This window comes from Octodon degus, unplaced genomic scaffold, assembly GCF_000260255.1.
Source record: "Octodon degus isolate 3935 unplaced genomic scaffold, OctDeg1.0 scaffold00290, whole genome shotgun sequence".
NCBI classification, from domain to species: domain Eukaryota; kingdom Metazoa; phylum Chordata; class Mammalia; order Rodentia; family Octodontidae; genus Octodon; species Octodon degus.
The window spans coordinates 484,110-498,361 of NW_004524866.1; the positions used below are offsets into that span (position 1 = coordinate 484,110).

The following is a 14,252-nucleotide window of genomic DNA, read 5'->3' on the forward strand; positions in this document are numbered from 1 at the left end:
ATAAATAGAAAACAAAATATCCAGAAAAATATCAGCTTCAAGTGATGAAGGCTGCAGTTTCTACTTGACATTTTTCTATTAGAAAAAGAAGTTGTATCACTTAGTAAGAATATGAGGCCCATAGTAGACTGTAGTATCTGACTTTGAATATGGTTCAGCTTTCAATTCAGGCCATCTATGTGTATTAGGAAATATGTTTATGATAAGAAGACTTCTTTACTTCTTTCTCACAAAATGTGTTTTGTCCCTGATTGCAGTCAGAAAATTTTTGTCTGGTTTTACAAATATAATGTAGCACTTGGGGGCAAAGATGCAGGCAAGGAGCCCTGCACTGGAGGCCAAGATGGAGAAGACCTCCATGGCCACCATGGCCTTTCCCTTGCTGCTGTGGTACACGGGCAGGAAGGTCACCCACACACTGCAAAACACCAGCATGCTGAAGGTCAGGAACTTGGCTTCATTGAATGTGTCAGGCAGGTTCCTGGCCAGGAAAGCCACAGTGAAGCTCACCAGGGACAGGGAGCCCAAGTATCCCAGGACACAGTAGAAGGCAGTGAGGGAGCCCTTGTTGCACACAATGATGATGTGGCCATGTTCAGAATGTGCATCTGTGTCAATGTAGGGTGGATTTGTCCCCATCCAGACTGAACAGAGAGTGAGTTGGACTAAGGAACAGGTCGGAATGATGTAGTTTGGTGCCCCTGATATCAACAACTTCCTAATCCTTCTGCCTGGAGCAGTGACCTTAAAGGCCAGCACCACAGTAATGGTTTTGGCCAAGACAGTGGAAACTGCCACAGTGAACACAACTCCAAACGTGGTCTGCTGCAGGATGCAGGTAGCTGTGTTGGGACGGCCAATAAAGAGCAAGGAGCAGAGGAAACAGCAGGAGAGGGAGATGAGCAGGGTGTAGCTGAGATCCCTGTTGTTGGCCTTCACAATGGCAGTGTCTCTGTGCTTCACAAAGAGCCCAAGAGCAGCAGCTGTGAGCACAATGAGAGTGAGGGCAGTGCCAGCCAGAGTCTTCCCCAGGGGGTCTTCATAAGCCAGAAATGTCACAGATTTTTGGACGCATTGATTTTTCTGAGCATTGGCATATTGATGGACAGGACACTTTACACACTGCTCCATATCTAGGAAAACAAATATTTGGTTGCCTACGTTTAATATTTGCTTCACAAACCTATTTCCAGAAACTCTGGACTTGTTTGAATTAAATTCTAATTTTTTAATTTTTCTTGTTCTTTTTTCTTTCTTTGTCTTTTACTTTATGAGAGATTGAACTCTACCTTTGGAGAGATACATTTCCATCCCCTTTAAACTTTATTATTTTGTGAAAAGTTCTCCTTAAATCATTATGCTGCCACCGCTTAAAATATTTTCCTCTCGCTTCTCAGAGCCCTGGATTCCAGGCATGCCTCACCACACCTCACTTTTCCATGTTTTTCTAGACCCAAATTAACAGAGTGGTATATAGAGATTAACTGCTAAATAACATTATTTCATATTTATTTTCCCTTTTAATCTGGTATATCCATAAAACATTCTTTTTTTACAAAGTAATGAAGGATCAATTTTTATTTCTTACTTCATTTATTTAAGCTAAGTCAAATGTCTATTCATGCTTCTTCAGACATTTCAATGAATGAACCTCGTCTTAAGAAGCTTGCATAATTTGCTAGGTCCAAGGGAGGTATGTAGGAAGAAACCTATTGAATGAAATGTATTGTCACTGTTTAGGCTCTCCATCTTAGAAAGTGCTTTTTTAAATGTTGTGAAATCAATATTTCATCTGTGAGTGCCTTGTGACTGAGGTGTGGAAACAAAATTTATTTTTATAATCCTCTCATATTCCGTAAGGACTCTTGTGTTCCCCATAATGAAATCCAGTGTCATTTTATTCATTTATATAGATGTTATACTTAAAAATTAATATCACTGTTTAGAATCCTGTCAGTCATGTTTCTCTATGTTGTTTTGTGTGATTTCTTCATTGCACTGAACATGATGAATGGGGTAATGCCGGGTAGAAGTCAGATACAGAAAGCTTTTCTCTCATTCCTGCTTTCAAACATGGACCACAACTTGTGCTTTTTACTGTATGATACCATAAACACCGTGTTTTGAGGAATTTAGAGACTTTTCTCCTCCTCTTCCCCATGGCATTAAAAAGTGTCTTTACTGAAGTTTCTTTCTAAATTACAGAGTTGTATAGTGCTATACAATGTCCATTTAATAGCTTTGTTTTACTTTTCCCAGGAGGTAGTGCATTCAATTATATTTTATAAACTGATTTTAGAATAGAACATGTGAATTCAGTTTATTTTTTTAAAATTTATTTATTTATTTATTTTTAATTTTTTAATTTATTTGTGTGTGTGTGTGTGTGTGTGTGTGTGTGTGGCCAGCTCAGTCCACCAGGGGGCGGGGCTGGCTGGCATGTGGTGCTGGGGGATTGAACCACGGTCCCTGTGCTTTGCTAAGCTTGTTCTAAGTAGGTGCTTTAGACCACTGAGCCATCTCACCAGCCCATGGAATAAGGATTTTTTTTTTTGCTCCTCAAATGCTTTCAGGGCACTTTTGGCTTGCTGGAGGGTTGTGGGGATCGAACTCCAACAACCTGAGGCTGACAGCTTTGTGGAAGCAGCCACTTAAATAACTGAGCTAGGGCCAGGCCCCTGTAAATTCAGTTTAAAAAGGAACCTGACAGTGAACTTTGTTTCTTCTTCTACTTTGTTTCTTTCTTTCTTCTTCTAACTTAATTCGTATGCAGTAACTTATACTTTCATATAAAAAGTTTCTATGTAACTGTCCTAACAGATACCTGTTTTTCCTAATACCTTTTATTCTAGGGTGTGATGCATACTTCAGATACACAACTTGGGCTTTTTTAATCTAAATACAGAACATCACAAAAGTATATGTAATCTTGAAATCAACACAAATGCCCATCAACTCATGAATGGATAAAAACTATGCGGTATTTTTGCACCATGGACTTAGCTATTACTTAGCTATAAAAAGAGACAAACTCAAGGCTTTTATAGGTAAATAGGTGCTACTACAGACCATAACCATAAATGAAATAATCAGACCAACTTGTGCAAACATGGTATTGTCTCACTATTGTAAACATCTGAAGGAGAAGTTTAAATTTTAAAGACACAATAAATATTGTGAAAGGGAAAGAATCCGTACAAAGGGTAGGAATAACTGGGAAGAGGAAAAGGACAAAAGAAACAAGGGAAACAGGTATACTTAAGTACATACATATACATATATACTTATGTATATATTCAGGATAGCTTGGATAACTGTGCTGTTGATATCTGCTGGTCTATTGGAATGAGCAGTTAATGCTTTTTTTCTTATTTCCTAAAACTTTGTGTAAATTTAAATTTTTATATTTGTTAATCTAAACAACTAATTTTAAGGTCACATTCTACAATACAACAACCAGTGCTGAATACCTATTAATGTGTTTGGTAAAATTTCTTACAGTACCTTTTTCTAATTTTATTATATTTTGAAGAATAAAGCAGATGCAGAAACAAATACAAAGAAGGAAGAAACAGGGTAACATACAACAGTACATGTGTTACAGATTTTCAAATCAGGAATAGCTAATTAACAGTGGTAGGTATATTATTATTATATTTATCATCAAATCTGTTGTGCAGATTAACAGATAAAATTATACATGCTTGGAAAAACAATAGAATATTAATTTTTTTCTTTAGCATCCTGTAGTCTCTGAAAAGTATTTTAAAAATAATAAAAAGTATATGCAATGTAAAATGATTTTTGCAACTGTCAATAACACTCCATAACTAACAATTTGACAAGTTAAGGAAGAGTTTTACCTTTGGTGTCATCTACAATTTTACCGTTTCCTGGATGAATGTACTGAATGCCACATACATCGAGAAAGCATCCAGACGAGATGCTCCTACCTGTGTAATTGGTAATCTCATTGTCTGCACAAGGGATGCAATCAAAACAGCAGTGAGCCTTTCCCTCCTGAGGGCTTTTTCTGTATCCAGGATTGCAACTCTCACTGCAGACTGAGCGGGGAGTCTAAGCAAAAAAATATATGATGCTAACTTCTTAGACATTTTCTTTCTTCACCAGAGATAGAGGAAAAATCTTAATTTATATACATGCATAAACAAAACTCTGTCATTGCATACCAAATTTATTTCATAATATAAAATATACTTAGAAAATAATAAATTACATGCATTTCATTTCCACTTATCAGAAAGGTAGTAAACTTTTTTCAAATGGAAAACTCATTATTGTTATCAAATTTTCACATGTGAAAATTACGCGTGAAAAATGTGTGGCATTAAGCCTCTGCCAGTGTTTCATTTACTTGTGTTTAGTCAGTGTGCTGCGATTAGGTGGGACATACCTCTGCAACTCCTGTGGCCCACTCTATCATATCCTCAGATACAGTCAATTTATGGCCATGTGGATCACGGGAAGAAAATGTGCCAACTTTAACTTTAAGTCTAAGGCCTTCTGGAAAGTTCCAAAAATTGAGGATGTCGTACTCTGAATCCAGTTTCTGTCTCTCATCCAAATTCACCAGCTCCCCAGAAGGACTGGAAAATTGAATGTTCTTCAGAAAGAGATGCAGCTAAAAAAGACACATTGTCCTATGAGAACAGGGCTCCAGGAGAAAGACATAATATGTGGGGGAAGATCATAAACATCTTCAATATCTTTAATATCAAGCGACTTTAACATTGGTGTCTATTACACTACAGCACACAAACATTTCAGGACTAGAAAGTAACCATGCCAAGAAATTTCACCCAATTTCAGAAAACAATGTTATACGAAAAACTATTTAAAATTGAGTAGAGTTATGTTGGGGAAAACATCAACTGTGAATTCAAAGCGTGTAAAACACACAACTTTCATTTTACCCATCGAATCTACCACAAATGGGTTATCCCCATAGAATCTACCAAAAAATGGGTTCATAAACAGTCAAATTTAATGCCTTTAGTTCTATAAGTGACTACAGGGTTTCTTGTTGTCTAGAGAAAAAATATGGAACATGTATACATGTGTAAGACATTGACCTGCTAGAGGCAGAAGCAAGGAGCTGGCCTCCTGCTTCTTACATGTATACTAGATTGGATACCGTGGATAGTAGATGGAGGGTCATTTCTAAATACCTCAAAAATCACCTCTTTAATAATAACTGTGATTCTCAATGTCTAGTATTTGGCAGAAATTGTTCGAATATTCTTAGGTGACTCACAGAGAATAGCTTGATCGAGGCACCTTGATGACACTGCCTACATTCCAATGGAAGACACATTACCTTCCAGGGAGGAAACGTCATTACTTCTCTAATTCTCATTGGTGATCTTTGTACTTCTTCAAAAAGCATGACATGGAGGGCCTGGGCAACAGCATAGACAGCATTGTATATATTGTAGCTCCTATCCCTCACAGCTGTTTCAAAACGATTCAGAGGCAACCAAGCCAGAGAGGCATTAGGGGTACAGTTCTTCAATGCACAGTCAGAATCAGAGAATGAGCAATCAAAATTCTTGGACCAATACATAACAAGGTAAGTGTCCTCTGGGTATTTGAGAGGGGTAGCTTCCTGGACAAAATCTTTGAAACCTGAAATCTCTTTATGGTGGTATGAAACAATGAGATTCCCATGGAACGGGTCTTTGATGAAATCTCTCCCATCCAGGTCAGCATGCCATTGTGAGTTTGTCACCCAGACTTTCCATGTCACTAAGTTTTGTACTATGTGGAAGTTTACATCATTTGCACTATCAGTGTCATAGTAAATGACCACCACTTTGGCAGATAAGGTCTCTGCATTCAGGATGTCATGTTTCTTTCCAGTTGAGTGATAGGACACAGTCGCTGTTGACACCATTTCCACAAAGGCCACACAAACTCTGTTTCTGTCCATCTCAGCTCTTATATCTGAGAGAAACTGAAGACCCTTATGGCTTTCTGTGATGAGCAGGCCCACCCATGTCCAGTGGAAATGAAGCATCAAGGACACCATGGCAAGGGCCAAGTATGTCTCCTTTGGGGCCACCTGATAGAAAGAAGGATACTGGCCACTGTCCATCAGTGTAGGATCAAATGAGCCAAAGGTAACCTTAAAGGAAAATAAAATTGGGAAACACACTAGAGTGTTGATGGAAAGGACAATAGTAGCCCTAAGTGTACTGAATGGCACTTCCCACTTGTGTAAAGAGACACATGCTTCTCCCATTAGTATCAACATCATCTGCAGGAGATATTTTTTAAATGAATGAATGTATTAAGATATCCAAAAATATTTTCCCCTTTTACGTTGTTCTTTGATTCCAAAAAGGAAAAAGTAACAAAATTGTAATTAAGCCACTAAGTCTCTGTATTTGTGTTCTGGTACATTACATACCTTGAAAGAAATTAATCTACCTTATCTTTAACCCTTAATGTTCCAAGTGTTTTTTGTGCCTACCTGATGAAAATGTAGAACACAATAGCTGTTGACATCATTTCCAGGTATGTGAAGCACCATGAGTGTTCTTCCCTATTTTCCTGCCCCACCAAGCCTCACCTGTGGAAATTTGTAGAGCTCCAGCAGTGGTCCAATCTGAGCTGAGGTTTCCCATGGCATTTCTGTCAGTACTGCTACACCCTTGCTTTCTTTTCTACAAATGTAATTAGGGATCTCATGTTGTCCTGTGAGCAAAACAAAGGAATTTTCTTGTGTTCTCCAATGACTGCTAATGAAATTATGGAACTCATAGCCCAGAGAAATGTTGGGTAACAGATGAGGATTCCTGTTGATCTCATCTATGGCAAAAATGAAGGCCAGGTAGTTCTGGTACTTGCTCGATGTAAGCCTGAACAGAGAACACAGAATACCTTAAGGTAAATGTGCAATCAATGATCATTTTCCAATCCAGTCCAGCACCATTTACATCCTGAATGCTAGCATTCTTTCCACACACTATTAAGAATCAAGTATGGATGTGATGATGTTAGGACTGGGAAGATAGCGCAGTGGTCTAAGCCAGCCTGGCAAGTGCAAGATCCTGTGTTCAATCCCCAGTACCTCATACCATGCCACCCCAGGAATCCCAGGCATGATGTTGCAAGCTTTTAATCCATATGCTGTGGAGGCTCAGACAGGAGGGTCAGTATTAATCTGAACTGTGCAATGAGATCCTGTATTCAGAAAATAATTTATTTTAAAAAAATATGATGTTAGAATATTGACTTTTTAGAAGGCAATTGCAATTAGATCAATAGGAGCATGGGCTTCTCATGAAAGAGCTTAGCATCCTTACTAGACTCCAAGAAGAGTTGCTTAATCCTTCTGTTATATTTGTTATGGAGTGAATATGACCTTGCTATTTGTATTCAGACTAAAATTTCTATACAGAATTACATTTTGTACATCTTTAGAAATATAAATATGCAATTAAGAACTCTGAAATTCTTTCAGGTCAAAATTTATATTTTGCTTAAAGAATAAAGCAGTGAGTCACAAGGTGGGTGCAGGTCAGGGGTGCAGGTCAGGCGTACAGCCTCACCCTCCAGCTAGGGATTCAAGGCATAGACATTTGCTCCACCCTTCCCCTCCTAAAGATTTATTTAAAGAAAACTGAATGTACTATTGACAAAGTGCAATCTTGTTTGAATGTTGTGTCATGAAGCTTCTTAAAGAAGATGTCTATCAAGAGTATTTTCATTACTTACTATTGCTCTGGAACTGGGGCTAGTTTTTTTGTCTTTAATATGGTTTACAGGGTCTTGCTACACAGATCAGACTCATAGTGATTTTCTAATATCAGCCTCTCAAGTGCTGGGATTAGAGGTGGGTGCCAAGACACTTCATATCAATTAATTGCTCTTTCAGTGTGTTCTAGTGGCAGGCCCGCTGACACAACTGGAATTTAAAAAAATATCCATTTAATGAGGAAAAGAAGATAAAATAGCAATGAAACAGTTTCAAAAGAAGTTAGTAGGGCACCCGCAATAATTAATACATTGGATATTGTTGCCTTCGTAGTAATTATTCAGAGGACAAGATGCAGACATGATATCTTGTCTAAACAATATTAGTACAAACCTTTCTCACTGAATGAAGAAAAAAGTAGCTGTATAGCTATCCTATTTTGTATATACATACATATTTTTTTCACTACAAAATAGTCCTTATTTCCATCCCCTTTTTGTTCTGTTTTGTCAGAGATAGGTGTTCCATTGCTGTTAGAGAAGCTGTATTTGGAAAAGACTTTAAAAGACCTTTTCCTACTTGATGCCAGTCCAAAGATTGTAGGTACTTGAATTCAGCAAAATAACCCAATATACTCCAGTAGTCCATAAGAGTAGTGAGTCATAAGCACAAATGGAAATTGTCAGAAGTTGTTGATTTGAGCCTTTTAAAGCTCAGTGTATTTTATTTGTTTGATAATAAACTGCCTTAGCCAGCAGGCAGTTCTGACATGTCATGTAGTCCCTGGGTTTGAATCATAGCTCATGTGCTGCCCTGAGCTTGCCTAAGCAGGTATTTTAGACACTGAGCTATCTCACGGGCCCCTGTTTTGGAGTTTCTAAGTCATAGAATAAATACTCTGCAATTAAGAAAGAATCGAAGAATTGAAGAGGGAAGCAGTCATGAATATCCTATTAGTAATAAAATTATTTACATAAAAATTTAAAAAATTCTGCTATAGACACAGCACAAACTAAGTTAATGAAGAAAAGTAAAGAGATTTCAAATATAAAATTGGTAAGTGAAAGTCCCTTGGGGGAAAATATATATGTTGCAGCAATATCCTTAACAAAATAAACAATAAGACATTTAAAATAATTATTTATGTTTACTGTGAAAAGTAAAAATGAGCTAGAACAGGCATCAGAAGCAAAGACAGAAACCAGGTAACATACAAAAATACACATGTTACAGATTTTCAAACCAAGAAAAAGATATTAAGCCCTAAGATTCAATACAGAGATAAAAGCACTAAAAGCATATATTATAAATGTTAAAATAAAACCATTTTGTCAGTGTAGACACTATGCATAAACATTAAAAGAAAAGAACTTTTATATTAATAACAACACTTATAAAAATGCTCTGAAATCTGAAAAATCTATGGAAGGAATGAAGTAGAACATGAAAAAAGCATGTTATATACAGAAAACTAACTAATCAAAGCATCAATAGGACAGATTATTAAAAAGCAACCTCTGTCTGTTGGGATAAGAAAGATTTACTATAGAGGCATGCTACATAATCTGCAGGACATGTGAGATGAGGAAAAAGAAAACAGGGTGGCAAGAGCTGCAGGAGTAACCAAGAACACTTGGAAGTCAAGGACACCCTGTTCTTGTGTGCTTGCTCCCAGATGCCTAGCAGGTTCTAATGCTTACTATAGCCTAAACATTAGTCTTGGAAACATCGAATGAGATCTTGTTATGTTCTCCTAATGTACCTCTAAGGCAGAGACTCAATATATATATAAAAAAGACCAAAGGCAGACAGCAGCCTTTTTGCTCGAGCCCTCCCTTTGCTTGCATTGAACGTCTGTGCATCTTTGTTTGCAGTTGGTACCCGTGAGTCTTTCCCAACATCTATCTATATCAGTCTCTATATATCCATCATTAATCTATCTAATCTCTATGTATTTCTGTTTGATTATTGCCTACCATTTTTGTCATATATGAAATGAAATTCATAAAATTAAATTGTGTTGTTCACAGTAAAAAACTATTTTGACAACCAGCGAATGTACATTTTTTTCAGAAAATAAATTCCAGAGACAATACTTTGTTAGAATATCAAAGTAATGAACAAGAGAAAAATATATTCAGCATTATACATTGAGATGCAGTGAAAATAGGAATAAGAAAAATATGAATGACAGGTACGTATTCCTAACCTAGAAGCTCATATCTATGTCTGGCTAAGCATGATTTATGTAAAAATACTTAACAACAAGTGAAATGCCAAGTAAATCCTTTTAAAAATATTTGTTCAACCATATTTCTTTGTCCTTAATATGCAAAACATTTTTAAAAAGTTAGAAGTTCTTTTCTAAGATAAAAAATTATCGAGGAGTACATAATCAAATGATATACTCATAAAGTAATGCAAGCCATATGAACAATGCAAACGGTAATAAAGAACCTGCTCATACTACCAACATGACGTCACTTGTTTAACGTTAACTAAGGCCAATTGTCCAGGGTAAAGGCTAAAGAAATGTGACTTCTCTGAGCTGAAAATGCACTTATTTTGTTTAGTATGCAATTTGATAATGTGCATAAGATAATTTAAAAACTATATAACTTTGGACGCAGCCATTTTACTCTTCAACGTACTTCACCTTTGATCAGTGAGCGCTCCTCTAAGTATCAGACATCTGTTGCCCTCTTTACATGACACAAAGCATTAATTACAAAATTTGGAACCTCCCAAAATGAGTGAGAACTAAATTATGGTATATTTAAATAACGTGTTGTGCAGTAATGATAATTACTGTGAATATTTATAATACTATGTAAGGAAATGCATTGATAAAAATATACAGAATGATGCCACTTTGATGGTGTCTATTAGTATGTGAACAAAAGCTACAGTGCTATCCAATCTAAAGTATAAATCAAATGGTACCTGTATTTGCATATCTGAAAAATAATTCTTAAAAATATAAAATTAGATTCTTCAATATATGGTAGATCAGAAATACATGAATTGCTTATGTATAAACATTTTTATTTTCCAAAATTTCTTTCCTTCTCCTTTTGAGAGCAATGTAAATTCTGTAGATTTTGAGGCCCTAAACACTTTTGCATGGTGGATACTTCAGACTGGGCACAGAAACTCAAAAGTACATGTGCTTTCTTTTCAGCCATAGACAGAGTTCAAAAAGTGTGGGTCAAACGCAGCGCTACCTGCCAAACTGCCTGAGTCTCTGAGCATATGTGGGGACAGCAGAGGACAAGAGCAGAGTAGGAAGCTCACCCTGTCCTCCTAGGAACAGAAACACGTCCTACACACCTGCACTAGTCTTGAAGTCTGATAAAGGCTGATACCTGATCATGCCCACCCTACTCAGATGCCTCGGATCAAACTGGGCAGTATTTAGTTATGATCCCCTCAGGAACGATTAGGCAGACTCCCTCATGATCCCCCTCTAGGCTCCTGGTGAGATCTAAGTGCACACTGGCCCAACCTCCATTCAGAATTCTCCTCCTCATACAAACCACATTTCAGTGCTTTCTATACTGAGGTTCATGTCCTGATCAAACAAAACCCTTCTCATAAATTTCCATAAGGGACAGGAGTAACTAACCCTCTCACAGGGCTTAAAGGTTTTCCAGCAGATTGTTCTAAGTAAACATACAAAAATACTGCTGGTCTGTCACTAACAAGAAACATTCAGTAGCAGGCACCAGGATCAAAGTTTGTATACTAAGTACATCTATAACAACACACATTTTTGAAAATGATGGGATAAAAGATATATTCAGAGTTTAATAACAAGTGTCTGTCATGCCAGCTGTTCAAGATGCTGAAACAGGAAATTCATGAGCCCAGATATTTTCCAGTACCACAGTCAGCACAGGAAGACCCTGTCTCACATACTATGTAAGCATGTCAATGTGTCCGGGAATAAAAATATAAGGAAACATCTGGATATTATAAAGAAAGAGGAGCTGGGAGATAGCTCAGTGTCTTAAATAACTGCCTGACAAATGCAAGGTCCTGAGTTCAATAGCCAGTAAGCAAACAAAAAGTATGAATCAGATACAGACTATGTCTATAGAAGTGAGAGGCCACAATCCTTACTCTGCTGTCTCTGCTCCCAAATATGGTACAGCATCAAAGAAATCATAGTCACAGCTGTGTAATATAGGGGCCTGGATTCACAAATAATAAAAACCTTTATCACCAAGGTAAACACAATAAAACAAAGTTAATAAACTATTAGCTGACACACACATGATGACACAGAAAAGAAGGAAACACAGTAAAATTCACATTGTCAGGTTGGAAGAGTTTCCATATCTGAAATTCCAATTCCAGTGCTGAGTAACCCCTTCGTGTGTTTTTAGGGTTCTGATTGGAAAAAGTCCTGACAAGTGTCCTTTCTATGGATGGGATCCACAAGTCCTTAAACTAGGGATACCCCTTAAGTACCAGTTGACACAAAAAGGGCAATGTTCCAACTTTGTGCATGAGTACAAGAAATGAGTCTATAGTCCTCTAGAACTGGCCAGGTGCCTCAGGGATCAAACATCTGTGTCTTCTAGACAGGTAGGAAAGAAACAACTTAGGAGCTGGCAAGGTTAACAGTGAGTTCCTGCTCATACCAGGACACCCACCAAAATCCTAATGTGCAATACGTAGAACAAGGCTATGCCACTGTGTTCAGTCCAAGGAAGATCTTTCTATATTTACTTTTAACTCTAACTATGGGCAGCTGCCACAGACCACTGAGGGTCAGTATCTTCTGTGAGAGTTGATTTGTTCCAGTGACATCTTTTATCACAAAAGCACAAGCAATTCTTTGGAAATCTCTGACCAATAGTAACACTCATATTTTAACTATATGTTTGGTATTAAACCTGATACAATAGAATTTGAATATCGAAAAGATACACATATCCAACTGAGGAAGAATCACATGGATGGGAAAAGTCTGTCAGATGATTCATTTCTTATTCTGGGATCAGCTTGCAGTGGCAGCAGTTCTGGAGCACACCCCTTGTAGGAAGGGTTAAAACTAAAATACAGAAAGATCTTTCTTGGTCATAACAGTGCTGTGGCTTTTTTATGGCTATCACACATTACAATTTTGGTAGGTGTCCTGTTAAGAGCTGAAACTCACTGTTACCATGATCAGATCCCAAGGAGTTTCTTTCTTATCCATCTAGAAGATGCAGAATACTATTATTTCAAATGGAAACTAAATATTTACAAGAAGTTACTCCTAGAAGAAAGGGTAGAAACATCAGAAGTGAATATGTAAGAATGGAAGAAATTTCATGCTCAGAGAAAGAGAGAAACTTCAGCAAACCCTTCAATGCACTAGGGCACATTTGGCAATATCCACTTAGTATTCAGTTCAGTCTAAGGAACACAATCGAAAAGAAGAATGTCACCTCATTCCATGCAGTGGCAGCCAGGGCTGAGAAAGACAAGAACCACAGAGTGTGTGATGAGTGAGTGTGCGATGAGTGGGGTCCCTCTCAGGCTCAAATAATGAAATAAAAATGCTAGGAATACAAACAAAAAGAATGTTCTCTTCCCACATTCAAATATATAAAAACAGTCCACATTTTATGCCTGCTGTACACATGAGGGTGGACAGAACAGGTGACACTATAGAAAATATTGATTCATGTATCCATGGATGTCTAGGCATTATCTCTAGGCATGATCACTTGATGTCCAGAAAGAAAACAAATAAATGAAAATGACACTTACTGAAAGAAGTAGAGTTCTCTAGTAGGCTGTATATCAACAATACCAGTATAGTACATGAAGAAATAAAGAGACAAGAAACACCCAATCACCATGTCTCCATCCTTGTGCACACTGGTGCTCCTTTGGCGAAGACAGGGTTCATTTTCAAAAGCATAAACTAAGGAAGGAAGCTGCAGAAGAAGAAATATAGCAATCAAAAGCAACATTTTCAATGTGAAGAGCAAAATCACAGTCTGAACCAGGTATATCAATATCTTGTGTGTGGGTGGGTGTTTGTGCTTGCTCATGCGCATGCACTACACTATGCCATTATCTCAGACTCAGGTGGACACACTGATGCTTCATCTCTTGTCGCTAGTACCTGCTTCATGTCCCTGGAGAAGTTTGCCTCCAAATTGTCACTCAGGGCTCCACATCTGAGGTCTGGTGTCCAGGACAAAAACACAAGACAGAAATTATATTTGAGAATCATCTTCTCCACCTGTACCTCATGATTTAATCCTGTTCCACTGACAGCAATATCCCAGGAGCTACCTCCTCATGGCGAGATTTGCTGTTAAGTATTTCTTAAAAAGTCCTAGGTGGAGATGCCATTACAGATGCTCCTAAATGGATCACACTATAGAATTATTTTATTTTTTATTCATTTTAATGAGAAAAAGATAAAATAGCAATCAAACAGTTTCAAACCAGATTGATAGGACTGTTACAGTAATTTATGCATTACATATTGTAGTCTTCATAGTAGTTATTCAAAGGATAAGATAGA

At 37.3% G+C, this 14,252-nt stretch overlaps 1 protein-coding gene across 1 annotated transcript; it reads right to left on the reverse strand.

Moving 5' to 3' along the window:
* Window positions 1-216: 216 nt before the first annotated feature.
* Window positions 217-13,689, reverse strand: LOC101590975 (vomeronasal type-2 receptor 116-like). Its single transcript, XM_012512920.1, has 7 exons — window positions 13,484-13,689; window positions 9,718-9,736; window positions 6,593-6,862; window positions 5,339-6,145; window positions 4,415-4,642; window positions 3,954-4,077; window positions 217-1,133 (listed from the first exon to the last, which is right to left on the reverse strand). The coding sequence occupies exons 1-7, from the start codon at window positions 13,687-13,689 to the stop codon at window positions 217-219; spliced, it is 2,571 nt and encodes an 856-aa protein (XP_012368374.1).
* Window positions 13,690-14,252: the final 563 nt, after the last annotated feature.

Excerpts from the sequence above, each read along its gene's own strand:
- LOC101590975 (XM_012512920.1), bottom strand. The coding sequence starts at position 13,689 with ATGTTGCTTTTGATTGCTATATTTCTTCTTCTGCAGCTTCCTTCCTTA. Across the intron at positions 6,146-6,592 it reads AGCTCTACAAATTTCCACAG|GTTACCTTTGGCTCATTTGA; the intron begins GTGAGGCTTGGT and ends TTTTCCTTTAAG. Across the intron at positions 4,643-5,338 it reads TGACGTTTCCTCCCTGGAAG|CTGCATCTCTTTCTGAAGAA; the intron begins GTAATGTGTCTT and ends TGTCTTTTTTAG.